Source organism: Rhinatrema bivittatum, chromosome 4, assembly GCF_901001135.1.
Source record: "Rhinatrema bivittatum chromosome 4, aRhiBiv1.1, whole genome shotgun sequence".
NCBI lineage: Eukaryota > Metazoa > Chordata > Amphibia > Gymnophiona > Rhinatrematidae > Rhinatrema > Rhinatrema bivittatum.
The window spans coordinates 26,521,562-26,542,949 of NC_042618.1; the positions used below are offsets into that span (position 1 = coordinate 26,521,562).

The following is a 21,388-nucleotide window of genomic DNA, read 5'->3' on the forward strand; positions in this document are numbered from 1 at the left end:
AGGGGGCCCCTCGAGTCCTAGCTTCGGATTGGCTGAATTATTTCTTAGACTGCCCCGGTCCAATCGGAAACAGAAGCCGGCTTCGGCCAATGGGCACGGGAGCGCTGTGTGACGTGGGTCGGCCTGCGCGGAGGGGGGCTGACGCAGCTGTGTATTAGCGGCTCGTGCCCTCTCTTCCTCTGACCCTCGCCGGCCCCCTCCGGTGCTCGCCCCGCTCCTCCTCAGGCCGCAATGAGCGCTGGCCTCCGCCTGCTCCTCGGTGCGCTGAAGAGCCGCCCGGCCGCGCCGCAGCTCTGCTGCCGGCTGCTGAGCCAGGACACTGGCTCCCGCGAGCACCTGGACGCGCTGGTGAAGAAGAAGAAAGTGGTGGTGTTCATGAAGGGCACCCCCGCCCAGCCCTTGTGCGGCTTCAGCAATGCCGTGGTGCAGATCCTCCGCATGCACGGCGTGGAGGACTACGCGGCCTACAACGTGCTGGAAGACCAGGACCTCCGGCAAGGTCAGCGTGCCGAGGCAGCTCGGATAGAGAGCGAGGGGTTCACCCGGGGTCAACGCTGACCGCCTGATCCAGGCCTGGCTTTGTCTGGCTCCTGTTTGTCTTAGACAAGGTCGCAGGTGAACCAGAACTGGATCGAGGGCTCGGGATTGACCTGCATCAGGCAGCAATCCCTCCCTCTTTCCCCCCCCCCCCCTTCTCTGCTTGATTCCCAGATCCAGTCACTTAAAGACATTCATCAGTCTATTCTGCTTTATATATCCCATAAGTATTCTATTAAAACTGTAGAAAGAATGATCAGCAAACAAGTGGTAGGTGCCACCTTTTTACTGGACTAACTTTATACGTCTGTGACTCGGTTTTGAGAGTTATCCCCACTTTTATATATCCATCATGAAAAACGTACACACGTATTGGACACATGGTGATAGACCCAAAATTGGATTGGATTAGCACGCGTCTGAAACTTTATAAGTAGTAGTATTTAAGCTTTTCGACTTTTACTACTCATAAATTTCATACTTTTGCTAATTGAATCCCCTTGTTTTTGTCTGTCAAAACAATGCAAAACTATCACATTTCTTTAAAAAGAAACTCGGATGCCACCCTGTGGAAATTAGCAGTACTGCTCCTTCCTGCCCTGTCGCTAAACTTCAGTGGCTCAGGACCACTACAGTTTTGGATTCTGGGTGATCTATTGCGTCTTTGTTGAAATGCTCCCTGAACTGCTGTGCTGCTAGAATACAACAGTGTTTATGTTGCAAAAAGATATTTTCGTGTAACATTTCAGGGCTTGCTTCTGTGAGGCTTGTGCTATGTATGTATCCAGCTGCTTTCTGAACATCTCCCTTGGAGCCACTGGGGGCACCTAACTCCCTGCAACATTCCGAAGGGGATTTGGAGCACTACTGAGAGGGCATTGTGGGAATGGGAGAAACGGTAGCTGTTGTTTTTCAGAGTGCAGTTCCTTGCTTTCATGGCGCTCCAATTCTAAGTTTATTAGTTTTATATACCCAATCTAAAGAAAATATTTTCTTTTGTATTTCCCACTTAAGGCCAAATTTTAAAAGCGCAGCATGTGCAAAAACTGGGGGATAAACATGTGGCTCCTGATGTGTGCAGAAGTGCCGGGCTCTGTAAAGGGGGAGGTGTAGGGACAGCAGCCATTAGGCCTTGTCCCGGGAATCACGTGCCAGCAACCGGTCAGCATGCGGCACTTACTTTATCTTGTAAGATGAAGTAAGTTCCAAAAAAAAAAAAAAATGTAGGAAGGAGTTTTAGGGGTCAGAGAGGAGAAAAGGGAGGCAGAGTAGGGGGGGTGGGGGGTTAGGGAAGTTCCCTCCCAGTCCACTTCTTAATTGGAATGAACTGGGTAAAGGCCGTTCTCATCACTGCACGTGAGTCGAGACCCGCTCGCATATGCACGCGCCGATATATAAAATCAGGCGCACATGTGCGTGCGGGTATCGTACTTTATAACATGTGCATGTTATAAAATCGGCGTGTCCATTTGCACACTCAGCTTTTAAAATCTACCTCTTAGTAACTTTGAACTGTACGTTTTTGCGGTGAGTAGAATTGGTGTTTAAATTCATAGTGCTACTAAAACTGGATTGCTTCTTATTTTAGATTCCTAGTTGGTGCAGTTTTAAGAGCTTGATGTTGGTGTAGCCAAACATCTAGGCTGGAACAGCCTATTTTTAATTACATTTCGATTATTTATGCTCATTGGTTTTTATATGGAAATGCCTTTATATATCTACAGAAACAGAAAACACTTTATTAATTTCATGCATCAGTCACTGAAAACTTCCACTATTAACCCCCCACAACGTACATTCTAAAGTTATTCAAACACTCAAACCATTCATTCCTAAAGCACACCAATCATTCTACAATAAAAACATAAAACCAATCACAGCACTATATTCCACAAAACTCATAGAATATTGCCTAATACACCCAACAAAAGCCTTTGTTTCACCTAATTAAAGGCTTCATCAGGGGAGCATCACATATAACAGGTAGAAATCATGACATCTCAGTGACAGCTGTTAGAGAAAGTTTGTCTTCTGGTATGCATTATGGTATTAAATACATGTCGCTAAAGACCCAAAGTCATACAATTGTTATATAGAAACATAGAAATGACAGCAGAAGAAGACCAAACGCCCATCCAGTCTGCCCAGCAAGCTTTCGCTCTTGATTTTTTTCTCATACTTATCTGTTACTCTTGGCCCTTAGTAACCTTTTGGTTCTATTTCCCTTCTTTCTTTTATTTTGATTAAATATCAGTAAGTCGAGTGTTTTAAATTTTATTACTTTCACTTCCCTCAGACATTGGTTCATCCTTGTTTTTCAGGGTAGTCGAAACCAGCTTCACTTGCCTTTAATGGAATGTGTATAAAACCATCATTGTGGCTTATACTGCCAAAACCGAAATGTTACAATCTATCAAATGCAACAGCTTCAAGTAGTTGAAGTGACTAGTGCTTATAGCCCGTGTTGCTGCTTTTTAGCAACACATATGCAGAATGCTGACAGGGAACACTTGTGTCCCTTACAGCGGCAAGATATAATTCTTCAAATGCAATGTCAGCAAGTGGTAGAAGTGGCTAATGATTAAAACGCATGTTTCCACCTTGTAACACCATACAGACAAAATATTGACCGGAAACCCCTGCGTCCCTTACAGCAGCAAGAAACAAATGAAAGTAAGCATTTCCATATAAAACAATGTAAATAAATAATTGTGGTATAATTAAGGTTTTGTTAAGGGTATTCTTGTTTTGTATTCCAGTTTTTATACCCTTTAGAAGGATGACTGCCTATATATATATATATATTAATATATATGTTTGTGTGTATTTTATTCTTTAATTCTTGATCTTTATGGGGATTTTTTTTTTTTAATCAAAAGCTCCAGTTCTCAAGGGAACTATGTAAAAAAAAAAAACCAAACCCTGCAAAGGCCGATCAAACATTGTCATGCAGCTTTGCAAGACAGATCTTGAATTCATTAGTTGGTTGTGTAAATCTGCTTGGATACATAGGAATAAAGGTGGGCAAATATATTGTAGATGAGACTTTTTCTCCAAGGACAAGCAGTAATGGAGCTCATGCTTCTTTTCAGCAGTTTTTTGCTTTTTTTAAGTGTTTTCTCTCTATGCGTTGCATAGGGTCCCTCGCTTCTTCTCCGGGTCCTTTTTTCAGTGATCTGGTAAGTTCTTCGTATTTTTGAGGTCGATTGCCGATGGCTTCCTTCCCCGGTGCCCGCCGACCATCAACCATGTGCTGCATACCTTTTTTTCCATGGCATTGACCGGCTTTCGCCAGTGCCCCCTGACCATGCCCATCACAGACCCCCCCACAAGGTCTACGTCCTCTGCCTGGAGGCATCCTAAGATGTCCTTGGTTGTGATTTTTGTGCCCAGATGACCCCCCCCCCCCCCCCAAGGGTCATCTGGCCCATCTTGAAAAGATGGAAAATGTATTTGGGTCCAAGTGGTCCGATTCGTCCTCGGGAAAGAGATCCCAGTCTCGACTCCATCAGGATCACCCCCTCCTCTGTTCCTTGGCCCCGATCTTGGGGCAGGGGACCGACCGCAGTCTTTGCCATCCTGTTCTCGGTCTGGTTCCTCTCCATCGCCATCTGTTGAGGGCAAGGACCACAGGGACCATCGAGAAAGGTTGAAGAAAGACAGTCATCGATCATCTAAGCCAAACTACGGGCAGTCATTGACATCTGTGCCTCCCACGAAGCAGTCTAAGAAAGAGGAAGCAATTCCCTCTGATGCATCCAGGCGGTCTCCACTGACTCTGGTGGAGGGCTCGGTGCCCCTCGATGCTCCCTTAGCCTAAAAGGCGTGTACGCCCATATCCCCATCATTCAGATGGATCGGCAGTATCTGCAATTCCTGGTCGGGAATCACTATCCGTATCATGTTCTGCCCTTTGGCCTGGCATCTGCACCCAAGTCTTCACAAAATGTCGGGCAGTTGTCGGAGCCCATCTTTGAAGGCGGGGGATTCATGTTTTCCTGTACCTCAACGATTGGCTTATTAAGGGCAACTCCCGAAAAGGGGCTCAGACTGCCTTGAGCCTCACGATCAAAACTTTGGAGACCCTGGGATTTCTGATCAACTATCCCAAATCCCACCTCCAGCTGTCATTGCAACTGGGCTTCATTGGGGCTCGACTGAACACGATCCAGGTGAAGGCTTTTCTACCTCGGGGCATGGCAGCTCTTGCTCGAGAGGTCTCCATTTGCCCCCATGTCTCGGCACATCAATTCCTTCGGTTGCTGGGCCACATGGCGGCGACAGTACAAGTCACCCCGTTTGCTCGGCTGCCCATGCATAGAGCATAGTGGACGCTGCACTCTCAATGGTATCAGGCCACCTAGGACCTACGTGCTCATGTCCTGATCACAACACTTTACAACAGTCTCTCCGGTGGTGGGCAAACCCCTCTAATCTGGAGCTGGGATGCCCCTTTTGGAGCCCTCGGCCCCAGGCCACGCTCACCACCGATGCATCTCGGATGGGATGGGGAGCTCATGTTTCAGGCTTTCACATGTAGGGGTTTTGGTCTGTCCAGGAATCACATCTCCAGATCAACCTTTGGGAGTGCGGGCAATTCAAGTGTTCCGGGAGCAACTCCTGAACAAAGAACTCCAGGGGCGATCGGGAAACTACAGACCGGTTAGCCTGACTTCAGTGCCAGGGAAACTAGTGGAAAGTGTTCTAAAGAAGAAAATCATAGAACATATAGAAAGACATGGTTTAATGGAACAAAGTCAGCATGGCTTTACCCAAGGCAAGTCTTGCTTCACACATCTGCTTCACTTTTTTGAAGGAGTTAATAAACATGTGGATAAAGGTGAACCGGTAGATATAGTATACTTGGATTTTCAGAAGGCGTTTGACAAAGTTCCTCATGAGAGGCTTCTAGGAAAAGTAAAAAGTCATGGGATAGGTGGCGATGTCCTTTCGTGGATTACAAACTGGCTAAAAGACAGGAAACAGAGAGTAGGATTAAATGGACAATTTTCTCAGTGGAGGGGGGATGAGCAGTGGAGTGCCTCAGGGATCTGTACCTGGACCGGTAATTTTTCAATATATTTATAAATGATCTGGAAAGGAATACGACGAGGGAGGTAATCAAATTTGCAGATGATACAAAATTATTCAGAGTAATTAAATCACTAGTGGGTTGTGATAAATTGCAGTCTTGTGAGACTGGAAAATTGGACATCCAAATGGCAGATGAAATTTAATGTGGATAAAACTACCCTTGCTGTAGTTACACGATGTTAGGTTCCATATTAGGAGCTACCACCCAGGAAAGAGATCTAGGCAACATAGTGGATGATATTTTGAAATCGATGGCTCAGTGAGCTGTGGCAGTCAAAAAAGCAAACAGTGTTAGGAAGGGAATAATGAATAAAATGGAAAATGTCATAATGCTTCTGTATCGCTCCATGGTGAGACCGCACCTTGAATACTGTGTACAATTCTGGTCGCCGCATTTCAAAAAAGATATAGTTGTGATAGAGAAGGTACAGAGAAGGGTGACCACAATGATAAAGGGGATGGAACAGCTCCCCTATGAGGAAAGACTAAAGAGGTTAGAGCTGTTCATCTTGGAGAAGAGACGGCTGAGGAGGGATATGATAGAGGTGTTTAAGATCATGAGAGGTCTAGAGTAAATGTGAATCGGTTATTTACTCTTTCAGATAATAGAATGACTAGGGGACACTCCATGAAGTTAGCATGGGGCACATTTAAAACTAATCGAAGAAAAAGTTCTTTTTTACTCAACGCACAATTAAACTCTGGAATTTGTTGCCAGAGGATGTGGTTAGTGCAGTTAGTATAGCTGTGTTTAAAAAAGGATTGAATATTTTCCTGGAGGAGAAGTCCATTACCTGCTATTAATTAAGTTGACTTAGAAAATAACCATTGCTATTACTAGCAACGGTAACATGGAATAGACTTAGTTTTTGGGTACTTGCCAGGTTCTTATGGCCTGGATTGGCCACTGTTGGAAACAGGATGCTGGGCTTGATGGACCATTGGTCTGACTCAGTATGGCATGTTCTTATGTTCAGACCAACAATCAGGTGGCCATGTGGTATCTGAACAAGCAGGGGGGAATGGGGTCCCTTCCCCTCTGGCAGGAGGCGGGCCGCATTTGGCCGTGGGCCATCGAACATGGCATCCTCCTCTGGGCAGTGTACCTTTTGGTATTGGATAACACCCTGGCGGATGCCTTGAACCAGGCATTCTGACCTCACGACTGGTCCTTCAGTCAAGAGGTAGTGAACCAGATCTTTCGCTCTGGAGGGACCCCCGACTCTTCCGCGCCTCAGAAACCAGGAAAGGGCACCGCTCAATTGCAGATACTTTCTCCATTCACTGTGGCACCAGGTTGCTGTACGCTTACCCTCCCCTTCCTCTCATATCAAAAACACTCCAGAAGTTGCAGAAGGATTCAGGGTTCCATGATCCTGATCGCCCCTTTCTGGCCCTGTCAGATCTGGTTTCCGATCTTTTGGGACCTGACTTCGTGCCCCCAGATCCGATTGGGGACGGCTCCAGACCTGATCACCCAGGACCAGGGTAGGCTCCGCCACCCCATCCTACAAGCCTTGGCCCTCACGTCTTGGATGTTGACCGGGTGACGGTGAGGGCCCATGGCCTCTCGGAAGGGGTGTCACGTGTTATTCTGGAGTCTAGGAAACCTTCCACTACAAAATTTTATAATCTGAAGTGGAGAAGGTTCTCTTCTGGTGCAAGAGATGCGTTTTGGATCTCTCCTCTTGCTCCCCTCATTGCCATTGGGGCATACCATCAGGGTACAGATGGTACCACGATTTCCTCCCATCTGCTTGTGTGACGATTTATGAGGGCTTATTTACAACTAAAGTCCCTACTCGCTCTCTGGCGGATTCCTGGGATCTCAACGTAGTCCTTTTTGCAACTTATGAAATCTCTTCTTGTTCTTGTGATTTTTAACGTACCTTTCCTGGAAAGTTATCTTCTTTGTCGCGGTTACATATGTGCTCCCTACCATTTGCTGATAGACAGATACCATCGAGTGCATTTTATAGTATGGAAGTATTTTAGCAAATATTACGGCTTGAAGGAACAGCAACATTTGTATCCAAGCGATATTTATTTTCTTTATTTAAAAGATTTCTCACCGACGCAAGGCTCTTAGTGACATATATACAAACATTTATATCAACAGTAAAATAAAGTTCAGTGCAATACATGTCTGCAGCCACTATAGGGAACAGACTCGTTTTGTGTGTTAAATCAGTTCTATATGTGATCCAGGGCTCAACCAGTATTTACCTTGTTAAGTTTATTTTGCTAAACCTCTGTCATCTGCACTTTGTTACCCAAGTTTCCACAACCCCTGTTTATTGTAACTTATCTCCTTCCTTAATGTTAATGTTTTAATACCCCTGTTACATGTAAACCAATATGATATGATATGTTTCATGAATGTTGGTATAGAAAAGAGTTAAATAAAATAACAAACAGCATCAAGCAGCAAAAGCCTTCCTTCTGCATTGGCGTTATGAACTGGAATTTTGTTTTCCGCTTTCTCCTGGCCTGTTTGCCTTACCACTAGGTGCATTTTCAAGGAGTGGAGCCAAACCTACAATAGTGCTGCTGTGTGTACAGTGGCCGAACAGGCAGCTGCTACTCCTCCCATGCCCCCTCTCTCTTCGCATCCATATGCGTGAAGAAGGCTTGGCGTGTATTCTGCAGCTAACTCTAGAGGAGATAAATTTTCCTCGGTGCTATAGTTTATAATGAATCTCTGAGACGGCTGCGTGCTCGTCCTCAACCTTTAGCTCCGCTTAAGAATGCGCCCATTTGCTCTTCCGTTCATGACCTTACACATCCTCACCAGCCGCCGGCTTAAAATTTACCAAGTGTCGTACGCTACAGTAAATAAGCGGGTCCAAATGAACTCCGAAACACAAATTCTGCAAGACCTGTTTTTGGGAGGGATTGCGGTTACGTTTTCAGCTTTTAAGTCTCATGAGAACCATAATCCCCTCTTATGTGAGAGCCTCGGTGGTGAGCTCCTGCCTCGCCGCACGATTAAGGCTGGGCCATAAGGTTAGAAATCTGAAAAGCATGCAGACGTTTGGAAGGCCAGTGAAGTGCAGGGAGTGCCGCTGCCTTGGTTTAAACGTTGGACAGGGGGCTGTGCGCTGCTCCCCTCTGCAGGAAGGGTTTTTCTGTGCTTCGCCTTGATGATAGTTTATCGGTTGGCGGGCACCTTTCTCTGCTCTCAGGGTCTTGACACTGGCTGGAGCAGTACTAGCTGGATTTCTCTCTTCTGAGAGCGGAGTGAGGCTTGGGAGCAGGTTCTTGTAAACAAGTGGCATTGCCATAAAATGCAGGCTATTTCCTTTTTATTTGTTGTGGAACCTGTTTCACGATCCAGGGAATTACAATGAACTGGATTGTCTATTTTTGAATTCACAGCTTTAGCCTTAAGCAGCAATTCCTGTTGCCTAATTGTTTTGTCAGCCCACATAGGCTAACTCTATTCATCTGAAATCCATCACAATCCTTTGTACACGAGCAGATGGATGTGGCAAGCTCAGGATCAGCACTTTGGGACAAAGAGGAAACATCTTGTCTGCTTGCTTTTGGGAAGGAAAATCTAGAAATGTGGATGGCAGTGTTTTGCTCTCATGTTAGTGCATAGTGCTGAAAGCTGGCAGAGAGCACAGTTCAACACAGGGCAATCCTGGAGGGTAGTGTGAGAGCGGCTTGAGCAATCAAAAGAATTACATTTTACAGTAGGGTTGACTCCAGAGGAGTAGACTGTGTGAAATTCTGTGCTTCAGTACCCATCTGTATGTGCGACCTATGTGAAAGTCAGTTTTTACAGTGACAGAATGTGGAGTTAGTGTGATTGTAACATGCTGTTCCCTTTCCTGGAATTGCAAAGGACTGTGCGAGAAAGATAAGATATTTAGAAACGCATGAGGCATATGAAGGCCTGTCTCTTCAAAAGTAATCCATAGTAAGAAAATGCTGCCTAGTTATTAAGCAGTTGATTGCAAATCATAGTTTCTAGGACAGGTATATCGTGCATTGGTCATTTTAAGCACTGTTTTAAGGCTTTGTACGTATTTTTCTGTGTTGGAAGAGCTCAGATTTACTACTTTTTTTTTCTCTCTCTTCTGATATAGGAATTAAAAACTATTCCAACTGGCCAACAATTCCTCAGGTGTATCTGAATGGCGAGTTTGTAGGTGGCTGCGACATCCTGCTGCAGATGCACCAGAACGGGGACCTGGTGGAAGAGCTCAGGAAGCTAGGAATGCGCTCGGCACTTCTCGACGGAAAGCACGGACAGGAGAAGAAATGAAAGCTGCCATTCCTGTGGAAGGAAGTACATACTTCGGTCTAATTACCAGCAAAGCCTTACGTCCTCTGTTCTCAAATCAGTGACGGTGCTGCAGAGACACTAAAGTGCACCTTGTATTTTCGTGGTGTTCAGACAGCTAAAGCTTAATTTAATGGATGTTTTTAACATTATGCCTGAGAAGCGATAAGACAAAAGATTGTAGAATTGTATTCCTGTGGTTTTTCCGACTTCTTTCCTCTCTGCTTGTTTTGTGTGGGGATCCTTTTGGTCATTTCCTTGGGATCATCAAAAGCCCTGTGTACGATGATATTTCTTTCCTGCTCCTTTTTAAAGATTTGTCTCTACCAATGTCCCCTTCCCAAGGGGCTGTTTTGTCCAGAGGGGAGGATGAGTAAAAAGAGCTGCTTGGCCTTTTTTTTTTTTTTTTTAAAGGCTGTTCTGTTGTCAGAATGTTCCACGTCTGTGTCTGTAGAGAGCGTAAAGAACGCTGAGCCCTAGACCAGCCCTAAGGAGCTGCTTGGGCTCGTGAGAGGGAAACCTCGGGTAACTCCGCAGCTCTGGTTTCCAGCCATGCTTTCTCAATATCTGTGCCAAGTCGCGTGACCATTCATGCTGTAGTGCGGGCATAGGCAATGACAGTCCAGGTCTGGGTGTCCCCGTGGAATATGCATGAGATATATTTGCATGCACTGCCTCCATTGTATGCAAATCTGTCTCCTGCACGTTCATGGTGGATGTCCTGAAAACCCAGACCTGTTTGTGGTCCTCCGGGGCTGGAGCTGCCTACCCCTGCTGTAGTATATAACTTTACTCATAATATTGCTGCAAAGAGGAGAATATAATGGTATGTTAAAGAAGGTATTTGTTGGCGTGGTTCAGATTTGAGCATCAGGCAGCAATGGACAGGAAGGAGCAATTCGCCAAATTCTTTGCTCTTAACTTTAAACCCTATAGTAGAGCTGAACCCCTGTAAGACTAAGGGTGAGAACTATAGCAGTGAACATAAATCTTTTACCACAGCATTACCTTCAAATTTTTTTTTACCTGCTTGTATTTATCCTACAAGAGGATTATTCCTGTTTGAACAAAGAACTGTTCTCTGGCCTTCAAAATTGGTGTGGTGTTTCCATCTACTTCTAAGTCTATGAATCTGCAGCTGGATGGAGTTGCTTATTGGCTAAACTGATGCTCTCCCAGAATATCCATGTAAGGCACTAACATCATTATCCAAATGACAGGAGGAGTTCTGTGGACCCCAAAGAATGTAAGCACATACCTGTGTATTAGAGGGAAAATCTTTGCTTAGTACCACTGTCATTCTGCCTTAAAACATGAGCAGTACTCCTTTTAGGAAAAGTTGTTTTTTTTTTGTTTTCTATCCCAACAAAAATAATAAATATTGATGCTTTAAAATCTTCAATAAAATAAATTGTGTAATGTTCTGAACCTGTATAATTTTGTGAGTACTTTCATATTGTTCTCCTAGTGTTCATGTGCAGATTCCAGACCATTTAAGATTAAAATGGAATTTACTTTCTGTCCCCCCTACGCTGTATCTGCATAGATTAATTTGTCATTGGAATTTGTGGAATACAAGTATATTAAATAAATAGGCTGATTCTCTCGCCATCCTAATATTCCTTAATAAAGCAAATCTACTAAGAAATGTTTTTAAATTTTTTTTTATATAATTCAGGTGACAGTAATTAATATTCCCAGTCATGTTTGCGTGGTTGTAGTGAATTAAGATGGCTGGCTGACTTGACTGTGCCTGAATCGGCAGTTTCTGATTAGTGCCTGGGGGCAGGAGGAAAGCACCAATGCTGGGGCATAAGAGGAGGATCATGCACTTTCTAGTTACGGCTGAGACTGGTGCTGCCGCCTGCTGCCTCTGGGCCCAACACGTTGTCCTGACTTGCGCGCAGAGCCTAGAGTGCCTTGTTGCATCGGGGACCGAGGCTTACTGCTTCCATGTAATTCCCTCTGATCTCAGCGGGAGTCTCCGTTGACCCGATTTGGGAGGGATCTGGCAGCAGTGTAGCAACAAGCAAAATGTATTCCACTTAGCATGTAATGCTCGCTTTAGCCACCAGGTGGCAGCAGAATAGCACCGAGTCCCGTGCCTGCCTGTCCACTCATGGGCCTCCGCGCTCTTCGGGAAAACACTGATCGCACTGCTCTTCCCGCCTCACCTCTGATGCCCTGTGAGGTCACAGTTTTGCAGTGAGAGCAAGATATCGTTCATCTGCCCCACTTGATGAAGCAGAAGAAAAGACAAGATTGGAAAGGAGTAATTCAGGTAAGCAATTCCCAAAGGTAGTTTTTTTTTATTTTGTTTTGTCTCCAGCACGTACTTGCCATAGCTGAAAGGTTATGCACTCTCCCCCTAATAATTTGTGTAGAGGAGGGTGGGCAGCAGGTGAATCGGGTGAGTGCATTTACTTATCGTGCAATTACCTGCACCTCTCTGGCGCTGCTGCTCATGGTTCAGACCTTCTCCCCCGTTCATGCAGTCCTCTTTCTCATCCATCTTCTCCTTTCCTCCCCTTCCCATCTCCACTTGCCTATCCTTTCACTTTCTTCCTATCCCCTCCCCCACTATCTGTTATCAGGAATAAACTCCATCCCTGCTCCCTCTCCCCCCCCACCAAAAAAATGAGTGCGATACCTCTTCAGCCAGAGTGTCCTGGCAGATTGAAGTGTGCGCTTGTAGTCCCTGCTGCCTGGCAGAGTGCGGGATATTGGGTGCAGGTACCCTGTGCATTAAGGAGCACATTAAGGGCCGGATTTTGAAATGGTTATGCGTGTAACTGACCTTAGTGCGCCGGGCCTATTTTCAAAAGGCCCGGCGATGTATGTAAGGTCTGGGCCTTTACTAAATGGGTGGGGTGGGGCGGGGCAGGATCAGGATCAGGCTCCCGGCACAGCGGCCATATTTGCCGCTGTGCTTGGGATCACGCGCCGGCAGTTGGCCAGCGCTCGCAACTTCAGCCTCAGGGCTGAAGGTGGGGTGGGGAGGGGAAATTCCCTCCGAGGCTGCTCTGATTTCTGAGTGGACTGGGAGGCAACTGGGGAAGGCTGTGCGGCTCGGCAAGCACAAGGTGCACAATTGTGCACCCCCTTGTGCGCGCCGATCCTGGATCTTATAACTTGCCTGCGTGCGCACCATTTGAAAATCTACCCTAAGAGATTTGGTTTAGCAGACAGACCTAAAAACCACAATCCTAAACCCTCTTTGGGAGTTTAACAGATTGTAATAAGCTAGAGCAGAGCAGGGGTGGCCATCTCCGGTCCTCAAGAGCCACCAACAGGTCAGATTGTTAGGCTGTCTACAATAAGTGTTCAGGAGACAGGTTTGCAAGCACTGCCTGCACTGTATGCAGATATGCCTCGTGCATATTCATGGTGGATGTCCTGATAACCCAATTCTAGCAATGGGGGTCCCCAGGATAGTTTTGGGAAGTGCTAGCACCTTGAGTATTGAATTACTTTGGGGCTAATACATGGAGAGGAGCTGCAGAATGGCTTCTCTACAAAGGAAGAGGCTGGCATCAGCAGCAGAGGAGGAGGAATGACCCATGGACCTTGACTGCTTGGTCTGCATGTGTCTGTGAGTGAATGGGAGCCTGCCTGGGATGGGTGTGTGTACCTGCATGCGTGGGAGCTGAGCAGGGTGTGTCTGTGAGTGAATGGGAGCCTGCCTGGGATGGGTGTGTGTACCTGCATGCGTGGGAGCTGAGCAGGGTGTGTCTGTGAGTGAATGGGAGCCTGCCTGGGATGGGTGTGTGTACCTGCATGTGTGGGAGCCAAGCAGGGTGTGTGTGTGTGTGAATGGGAGCCTGTCTGAGATTTGGGTGGATGTGAATGGGAGCCTGCTTGAGGTGTGAGTGTAAATAGGAGCTTGTCTGGGGGTGTGAGAGAGACAATGGGGTCTGCAGCAGGCTTCCAATCTGCCAGCAGCTGAAATGAAGATGAGGGCCTGGAACCGCTGGTAGATCCCAACCAAAGAAGTGCTGGAGACGCCTGCGGGTTTGAGAGGGAGAGGTGTGTGTGTGTGTGTGTAAGAAAGAGAGGAGAAAGTTTGTTCATCCCACTCCCACTACTCCACAACAATCCCAGGGTGACAGGAAATCAGAAGTTTCCAGGTATGGAGAGCGTGAATCTTTAAAATCATTTTTAGTTTTATTTTTCAGGTGTTATTTGCTGTGTCTGCTATTTTGAAATATTTTATTGGTGTTTAGGACATTTAAAAAAACTTGTATATGAGTTTTTAATTATTTGATCTTTTATTCATCAGCTTTTTAAAAAAAATATTAGTATGTTTTTAGTGTTATAATTATGTATTTATTTTATTTCTTGATTTTGTTTGATGTTTGAGGAATGATGATGGTTTTGTTTTTTCCATTGTTGCACTGCATAGAGTTACTCCTGGGGAAATTATGCACAAAACAATTTAAAATTCCTCACACACAAATTTTAAAATTCTGCGCACAAAAACAAAATTGTGTAAAATTCTGCATACTTTATGTTGGTCAAAATAACAACATACATGACAGTCTTTAAGTAATTTAAAATGTAATACAGAAAAAATTACTTAAAGATGCAGAATTTTAAATATTTTGATCAGAATTTCCATAGAAGTTCACTATAAGAGTGTCCCTTCCACAGATTCTCCCTAATCCCCTGGACACTTTGTCCTCTCAGGCCCCCAACTCCTCCACCTGTCGGTATCTCTCCCCTCCACCTCTAGGCTCAACCCCTTCCACTCTATCTCCACTCCCAGTTCTCAGTACTACCCCTCACACAGGCTCCCTCTGTCCTTCCCTCTCTCTCACACACACATGCTCACTCTCTCTAGTGCACATACCTCCTAATACAGTCTCCTTCATTCTCTTACATACACACCCTCAAACAGGCTCTCTCTCTCTCTTGCACATATAAATCTCCTCACACAGGCTCTCTCTCTCTCTTGCACATATAAATCTCCTCACACAGGGTCTCTCTCTCTCTCTCTCTTGCATACACACCCACACAGGCTCCCTTTCGCTCTCATGCATACACCCTCACACAGGCTACCTATATATATCTCTCACACACCCCTGCGCAGGAAAGTAACAGATTCTCCTCAGTCTCGTTTCTTTCCGCACGCGGAGCTCAGAGAAATGTCGAAAAAACAGAGTCGTGCCTCCGGATTTAAACCTTGCCCTTGTGGTAAGATCATGTCCCGTGACAAACGGACGATTTAAAAAATATCGGATGATTTTTTTTAAATCGTCAAAATTAACGATTCACATCCCTACCTTATACCATATGGGTTCCAGGTGTCTTTTTTTTGCAGGGATTTCTGGTTGGCATCACAGCAGTGCTTGTAGATATAATTTAAGTGATGTTTTTACCTCAGAATACTGTACTTTGATATTTTTCATGTAAAATATAAATGCATAACTCTCAACTGTGTGTGTGTGGAATGGACCCCTAATTTCTTGCACCAGCCATGAGTTCGGGGGGGGATGGTGTCAGTTTTTAAAGTTTGCATCACTGAAGGGAGCTGGGTGGTTTTTGGGTGGGCCCGGGACAGAGAATGAATGAATGGGGGTTGGGGGACAGCACAGTCATTGTTCGCACAGAGCAGCAAAAAAAAAAAAAGCTAGCACTGGCCCTGGATATATAGAGATCTTTTTAAATATCTCAAAGGTGTCCATGCACAGGAAGTGAGCCGCTTTCAGTGGAAAGGAGGCTCTAGAACAAAGGGGTCAGAGGGTGAGGGTGAAAGGGGGGTAGACTTGGGAGTATTCTCAGGAAATATTTCTTTGCAGAGAGAGTGAGTGGTGGATGCATGGAAAAGCCTCACAGTGGAGGTGGCGGAGACAGAAACAGTATCCGAATTAGAGAACGCATGGGATAAACGTTGGGGATCTCCGAGGGAGTGATGAGAGTTGGAAAGCTAAATGAGCGGGGCAGGTGAGAGAGGCCGTGTGGTGTTTTTTTTCTGCCCTCGCGTTTCCCTGTTTCCGTGTAACAGAAATCTACCAGCAGGTGGCGATGTTTAACTAGAAGGAAGAATATTGTTGGTCCTCCTCTGACACAGGGGCTTAGCCAGCCATCTGCTCCCGCTGTAAGCTGCTTCCTCTCCAGGTGCTGTTTATAAGAATTGCTTCTCAGCAAGATTCCTCAGACACGTTTTGATGTCAAGAGAGATATTTATGTGGATTAGCAGATCAGCAGCTTTCCTTCCTAGAAATGTGGACAACGTATTCCAGACGTTTAATGCTGATAAGTGAGCTATCATAATGAAACAAAACTGCTTACCAGTCTTAAACACATCGGGAGCCAGATGTTTCGGAGCCGAGGTATTAGCACAGGTTGAAACATCTGCGAGTCTTACCACTGTGCTGCCTTCAGTAAATTCCATTTTAAACTGAATTTTTAGTCAATTGATTTAGCATTATTAATGCAGGTAAATCTGCTGGGACCCTATTTAGATTTTTAACCTAACTGCATAGCAGTGGTTTAACAGAAAAATAGAAAGTTAGAACATGCCACCAGATAAAGACCCTGCGACTATCTCGCCTTTCCTCTTGGGTGTACATGTATAGATCTTTAAGTCTGTTCCCACATGCTTTAGAACGAAGACCACTGACCGTTTTAGTAGCCTCCCTCTGGACCGACTCCATCCTGTTTATGTCCTTTTGAAGGTGCGGTCTCCAGCGCTGTACACAGTATTCCCAGTGAGGTCTCAACCAGGGACCTATACAGGGGCAGTATCACCTCCCTTTTTCTGCTCACCATTCCTCTCCCTATGCAGCTAAGAATCTTTCTGGCTTCTGTTGTCACTTTAGCCACCTGTTTGGTCACTTTAAGGACATCAGATACAATCACCCCCTGATCCCAATCTTGTTTTGTTTATTTGCCAGATCCCCATTCCTCTTTCCAAATTGGCAAATCCAATAGGTGAGTAATCCTCCAGTATAAAACTGAATGAAAAGTCTAAAAAAGGGGACAAAAGTCAAACAGGAGATTACAGTAAAAGGCTCCTCCTTTCCCTAACAGAGCAAACACAGGGAAGTTTGATAAAATGTCATTTGTACTTCCAAGCTGCATCTGTCTTGCTAGCTTTTTTTTTTTTGCTTTCATCGTCCTGGTGGTGCAGCAGAAAAAATATGTAAATATAATGCATAAATGAAAGGCAGCAGAATTGGGGCTGAGCTGGCAGTTCATTCCTGGCTTGGGGGGTCTTCTGCTCCCAGATTGGTCGGGGCTGGGGATGCTGCGGAGGCAATGCTCACAGCCACTTTGGGGGGGGGGGGGGGGAGTGTTGTAGGAACGGTGGGGGAGGAGGGAGTCATAGTGTCAACGTGCAATGATGACAACTAGTGGCCGGTGTTATGGCCCATGAGCCTAGAAGGAGCCCTACTGCGAGCGGATTAAAGTAAGTTGGGAGGGGTTATCAAAATTATATATATTTATAATGTTTTTTAAAGCAGCAGGTTTGGCCCCCTGTTGCTGATCAACCTCTGACCTGGCACACCCAGACTCTTAATGCTTTCATAGTTCTTCCAGAATCAGTGAAAAAAAGGCTAAAAAAAAATAAAAATGCAAAGCATCAGTGAAATGATATAACAAAAGTAGTGTTAGGCTATCAAAATCCTTCATTAAAGAAATTCACACCACCCATTAAAAGGACGTTGGAGCCCTTGCAGGCAATACCTTGAAATCCTCGGCTCAGTGTGCGGCGGTGATCAAAAAAGGCAAATAGAATGTGAGGAATGATGAAAAAAGGAATGGGGAGTAAAAGAGGGAATATTAATTATATTTCCTCTGTGGCAATCCATGGTGTGACTGCACCCTGAGAACTGTGGGCAGTTCTGGTCGCCCCCTCATCTAAAAAAAAAAAAAAAAAGACAGAGCGGAACTAGAAAGGTTTCAGAGGAGGGCGGCAAAAACGATAAAGGGGATGGAACATTCCTCCTATGCTGAGAGAGTGCGCAGGCTTGGGCTCGTCAGCTTGGAAACGAGGCGGCTGAGAGGGGACGTGATAGAGGTTTATAAAATCACGGAGACTTAACAGCTTTCTAAAAATACTAAAACACGGGGGACACGCCTTGCAACCAGCAGATTTGAAATAAATCGTGCTTTTTCACTCATCGCAGGGCCAAGCTGTGGAATCTGTTACTAGGGCATGGGGTCAAGGGGACTAGCTTTAATGGGTTTAAAGGAGGTCTGGACAAATTCCTGGAGGAAACTCTCTTTCTCTCTCTCTATTTATATTTCAGCCATTAATGGTCACTTCTACATGTGCAGCTGAGGGCTTTACTAGTGCATGAGGGCTGGGATGTCTCTCACATTTCTCAGGTAAGAGGGTCTTATTTTCTTTCATTTCTTTATTTAGCTCTTCGAGAAGAGGAATGAATGTCAAATTAAAACACGAACCCAGTGGTTGGAGCTCTAGTGAAAGAATGCACTTAGCAGCCCCTTTTTCAAAATTATTCTTGAGCAGCTCCACAATAAATAATTCCTGAAGCACGTGAACTCTGCAGAATGTGTGTGCTCTTGGGCAGTATGCCTCCTTTCCAAGTACCCAGCTTCCTGTTTCCTCCAGGGCTGTGACTGATAGTTACCTCCCCCCTCCCCGTGTCTTCCCATAGCACATTTCAGTATTTTGTGAAACTGAGAATTCTGAGTGAATTTACAAACTATTATTGTGCACGATGCAAGCTATACAATAATAACTTGTAAAAAGACAAAACAATTGCTAATCCTTTAGAGGGCCACATCGATTTGAAGATGCCTCAGATGGTTAAAGGGATGTGACAGAATTATGTTGCTGTGGTTTATGGATTACTAGCTTTGTTTATGGCATCATTATCAAGAGTCATTATTGACTTGGAGGTTACACACGATAGCCTGCTCCGTGGACTGTGAGAAAGGCCTTGCCAAGTGCTCACAACACAGCAAAACAGCTAGTATTTCTACAAAACAAAATATTTCAGCTTAAGATATTGATACCTTTTCTTTATAATGATCTTTCATAAAGGTTTAGTTATCCTTGACAACAATAGCTACACCCACCTGGGCAGTTAGTAGATAATTATTACCTCGTTAATGTTTACACTCATCAGTTTTTTTTTTTGTTAACCACGCTAACGAGAGTGTTCTTCACTGATATTGTACCCTATTGCTGTCAAGTTTCATATTCAAGAAATGATTTTTTTTTTTTACTTGCCTGACACTGAGAATCAATTCATGTTCAGTAATGAATTGACATTAGTACAAATACAGAACAGAATTATAGCACATTGACAAGTCATTAAAGCAAATATATCAAGTCACAGTATTCAGTGGTGGCTACCTGGGTCTCAACGCTGTGGAGGAGAGATTGCAAACTTCAAAAATAGTGTATATAGATCAGGTCTGGATGTGTAAGGGTGCAGGGCATGTCACAGGGTCCATTGGAATTGGAAGAGGAGGGGGTGGCCTAAGGGGTGGGTGGGTGCACTTGGCTGAAGGTCCACCTAGGGCACCTAATACCCTTCCACTGGCCCTACCAGTCCTGCTAATTATTGCCCCACTGTCCTCCTCCCCTTCACATTCAAACTGCTTAAAAGTGCCGATGACCTCTGCTGCCTTGACCTTTTCACATCTCAAAGCTATTCTTGAGCCCCTCAAATATGGATTTTGTCATCTGCATTCCACGGGGCGAGCCCTTGCCAGAGTTTCCAGGATCCTCCTCAGGGCCAAAGCCAAGATCCATTTACTTGATTCTTATCCTTTTTGGAGATCACAGTCTTCTCCCTCACACCCTGTCCTCGCCCAGGCTGGGAGACTCTGTTCTAATCTGATTCTTTTCTTACTTTTCTCATCCCAGCTTTAGTGCTTCCCTCGCTGGATCGTCCTTCACTACTCTCCCATGATCAGCTGGTATACCTCGGTGATCCGTGTGTCTTGACACGACTGTAAGCTCCACGGAGGAGGGGCCATCTCATCGGTGTCTGTACAGTAATGCATATGTCTTGTGATGCTGTATAAATGATTAACGGTAGTAATTTTCTAAATGAAGAGCAATATATGTAACTGCTGTTAAACGGCCCTCATTAGATGTGAGCTCTTAATAACCCAGGTCGAAATCTACTCAGCCAAAATGATAAAAGATAAAAGAAACGAAGACAGATATATCTTTCAAATAGCAAAGCTCATGGGGAATCACTGTGGTAATCATAGTGCTCGGTTTGCAGGTTTCCTTCTCAAAAACTTGGAGCTCCCTTGTACGTTTGATCCTAGGTCATCCAGCTAACACTCTCGCCATAAATGGCGCACGTTCATTGCACGACTGCAGGCTAAGCACAAGGCTTTATAGAACAATAAAAGCAGAGGCCAATAAAAGCACAGAGCATGGGCTCCATGGTTCAAAAAGCATAATTCTGAAGATCAACGTACAAGGTAAGAACAGTAAAGACCTTGGGTTTCTGAGGTTGTCTTGGTATGAAATGCAATTATAGATATGAATATAATGACACGTCATCAGCATGACTGATTTTCACTTGTATTTTTTTTTAAATTTTATTTTTGTTAAAGTTTTTATAATTAGAAATCCAAGAATCACCTTGAAACAGAAAAATAACAATGGCCAATCTTACTCATTATTCATCCCTTTGTAATTACAAGGGAGAAGAAAAAAAAAGATGTCACGATACATTTGTCCTTGTTCATCCGAGTCCTCAAATTCAGAAAACACAGAGTCAAAAATCCCCAAGTTAAATAAAAAATCAGAACCCCCCACCCTCACAGAGATAAGCTTGCCAAAAGACAGAGAAGCAAGCTGCCACATTGGAACATACATGATTAGGTGCAGCATGCAGCTAAACCGCTCCCATATCAATTAGCCTTACATCAATCAAAAGGACAGAGAGAAATGGAAAAGTAAACATTAAATGGGGTTGTCTCCAAAAATCTGAGATTAGGTTGTAAAAAAAAAAAAAAAAAAAGATATTGAGCATTCTGGTATATTGTTAAAACATTTAGAAAGACATTTCAAACATAAAACAAGCTCTCAACTGCAACACTCTAGCTCTTAATTAAAGAAAAGCATTACATTTTGGAATACCCAGACTTTTATATTTAGAAACAAGGTGATGCATATGATGAAAGTAAAGCCTTAGGCCTTAATACCCACCAGGTGTCCAGCTCTAGAAGAACTGACTACCAACGTAGAGCTGGCCACCACCTCTCCCTCTGAATTGTCCAAATTATTGAAACTCATCAGTGCTCCTTGAACACTTCCATCTTCACCACTCATCCTTTTAGAGGGGGCAGATAATACATTTTAGTGGGAGATGAATCAGAAAAACCTCAGTAAAGTAAACCTCTTCAGCCTCTCCCTAGGCGTTACCGCTGGTACTTTGAGGAAACGGAAACAGCACAAGCTCTTTTTTCTGACAGTGTTTTCTGTTACCATCATCTAATTACGTAGAGCCACGTTATCTGTAG

The 21,388-nt window shown here is 44.7% G+C and overlaps 1 protein-coding gene and 1 long non-coding RNA gene across 2 annotated transcripts; both read left to right on the plus strand.

Annotated features, from left to right (window-relative positions):
- The first annotated feature begins 46 nt into the window (after positions 1–46).
- On the plus strand, positions 47–11,570 carry GLRX5 (glutaredoxin 5). The gene is made up of 2 exons (XM_029597886.1): positions 47–499; positions 9,726–11,570. The coding sequence occupies exons 1-2, from the start codon at positions 232–234 to the stop codon at positions 9,902–9,904; spliced, it is 447 nt and encodes a 148-aa protein (XP_029453746.1). The 5' UTR covers positions 47–231; the 3' UTR covers positions 9,905–11,570.
- A 249-nt stretch (positions 11,571–11,819) lies between these two features.
- On the plus strand, positions 11,820–20,944 carry LOC115089691. The gene is made up of 3 exons (XR_003856208.1): positions 11,820–12,203; positions 18,178–18,256; positions 19,770–20,944. It is a non-coding gene; the product is annotated as an uncharacterized LOC115089691 (long non-coding RNA).
- Positions 20,945–21,388: the final 444 nt, after the last annotated feature.

Coding starts and splice junctions, on each gene's coding strand:
- GLRX5 (XM_029597886.1), top strand. CDS start 232: ATGAGCGCTGGCCTCCGCCTGCTCCTCGGTGCGCTGAAGAGCCGCCCG. Junction 500..9,725: donor AGACCAGGACCTCCGGCAAG/GTCAGCGTGCCG, acceptor CTTCTGATATAG/GAATTAAAAACTATTCCAAC.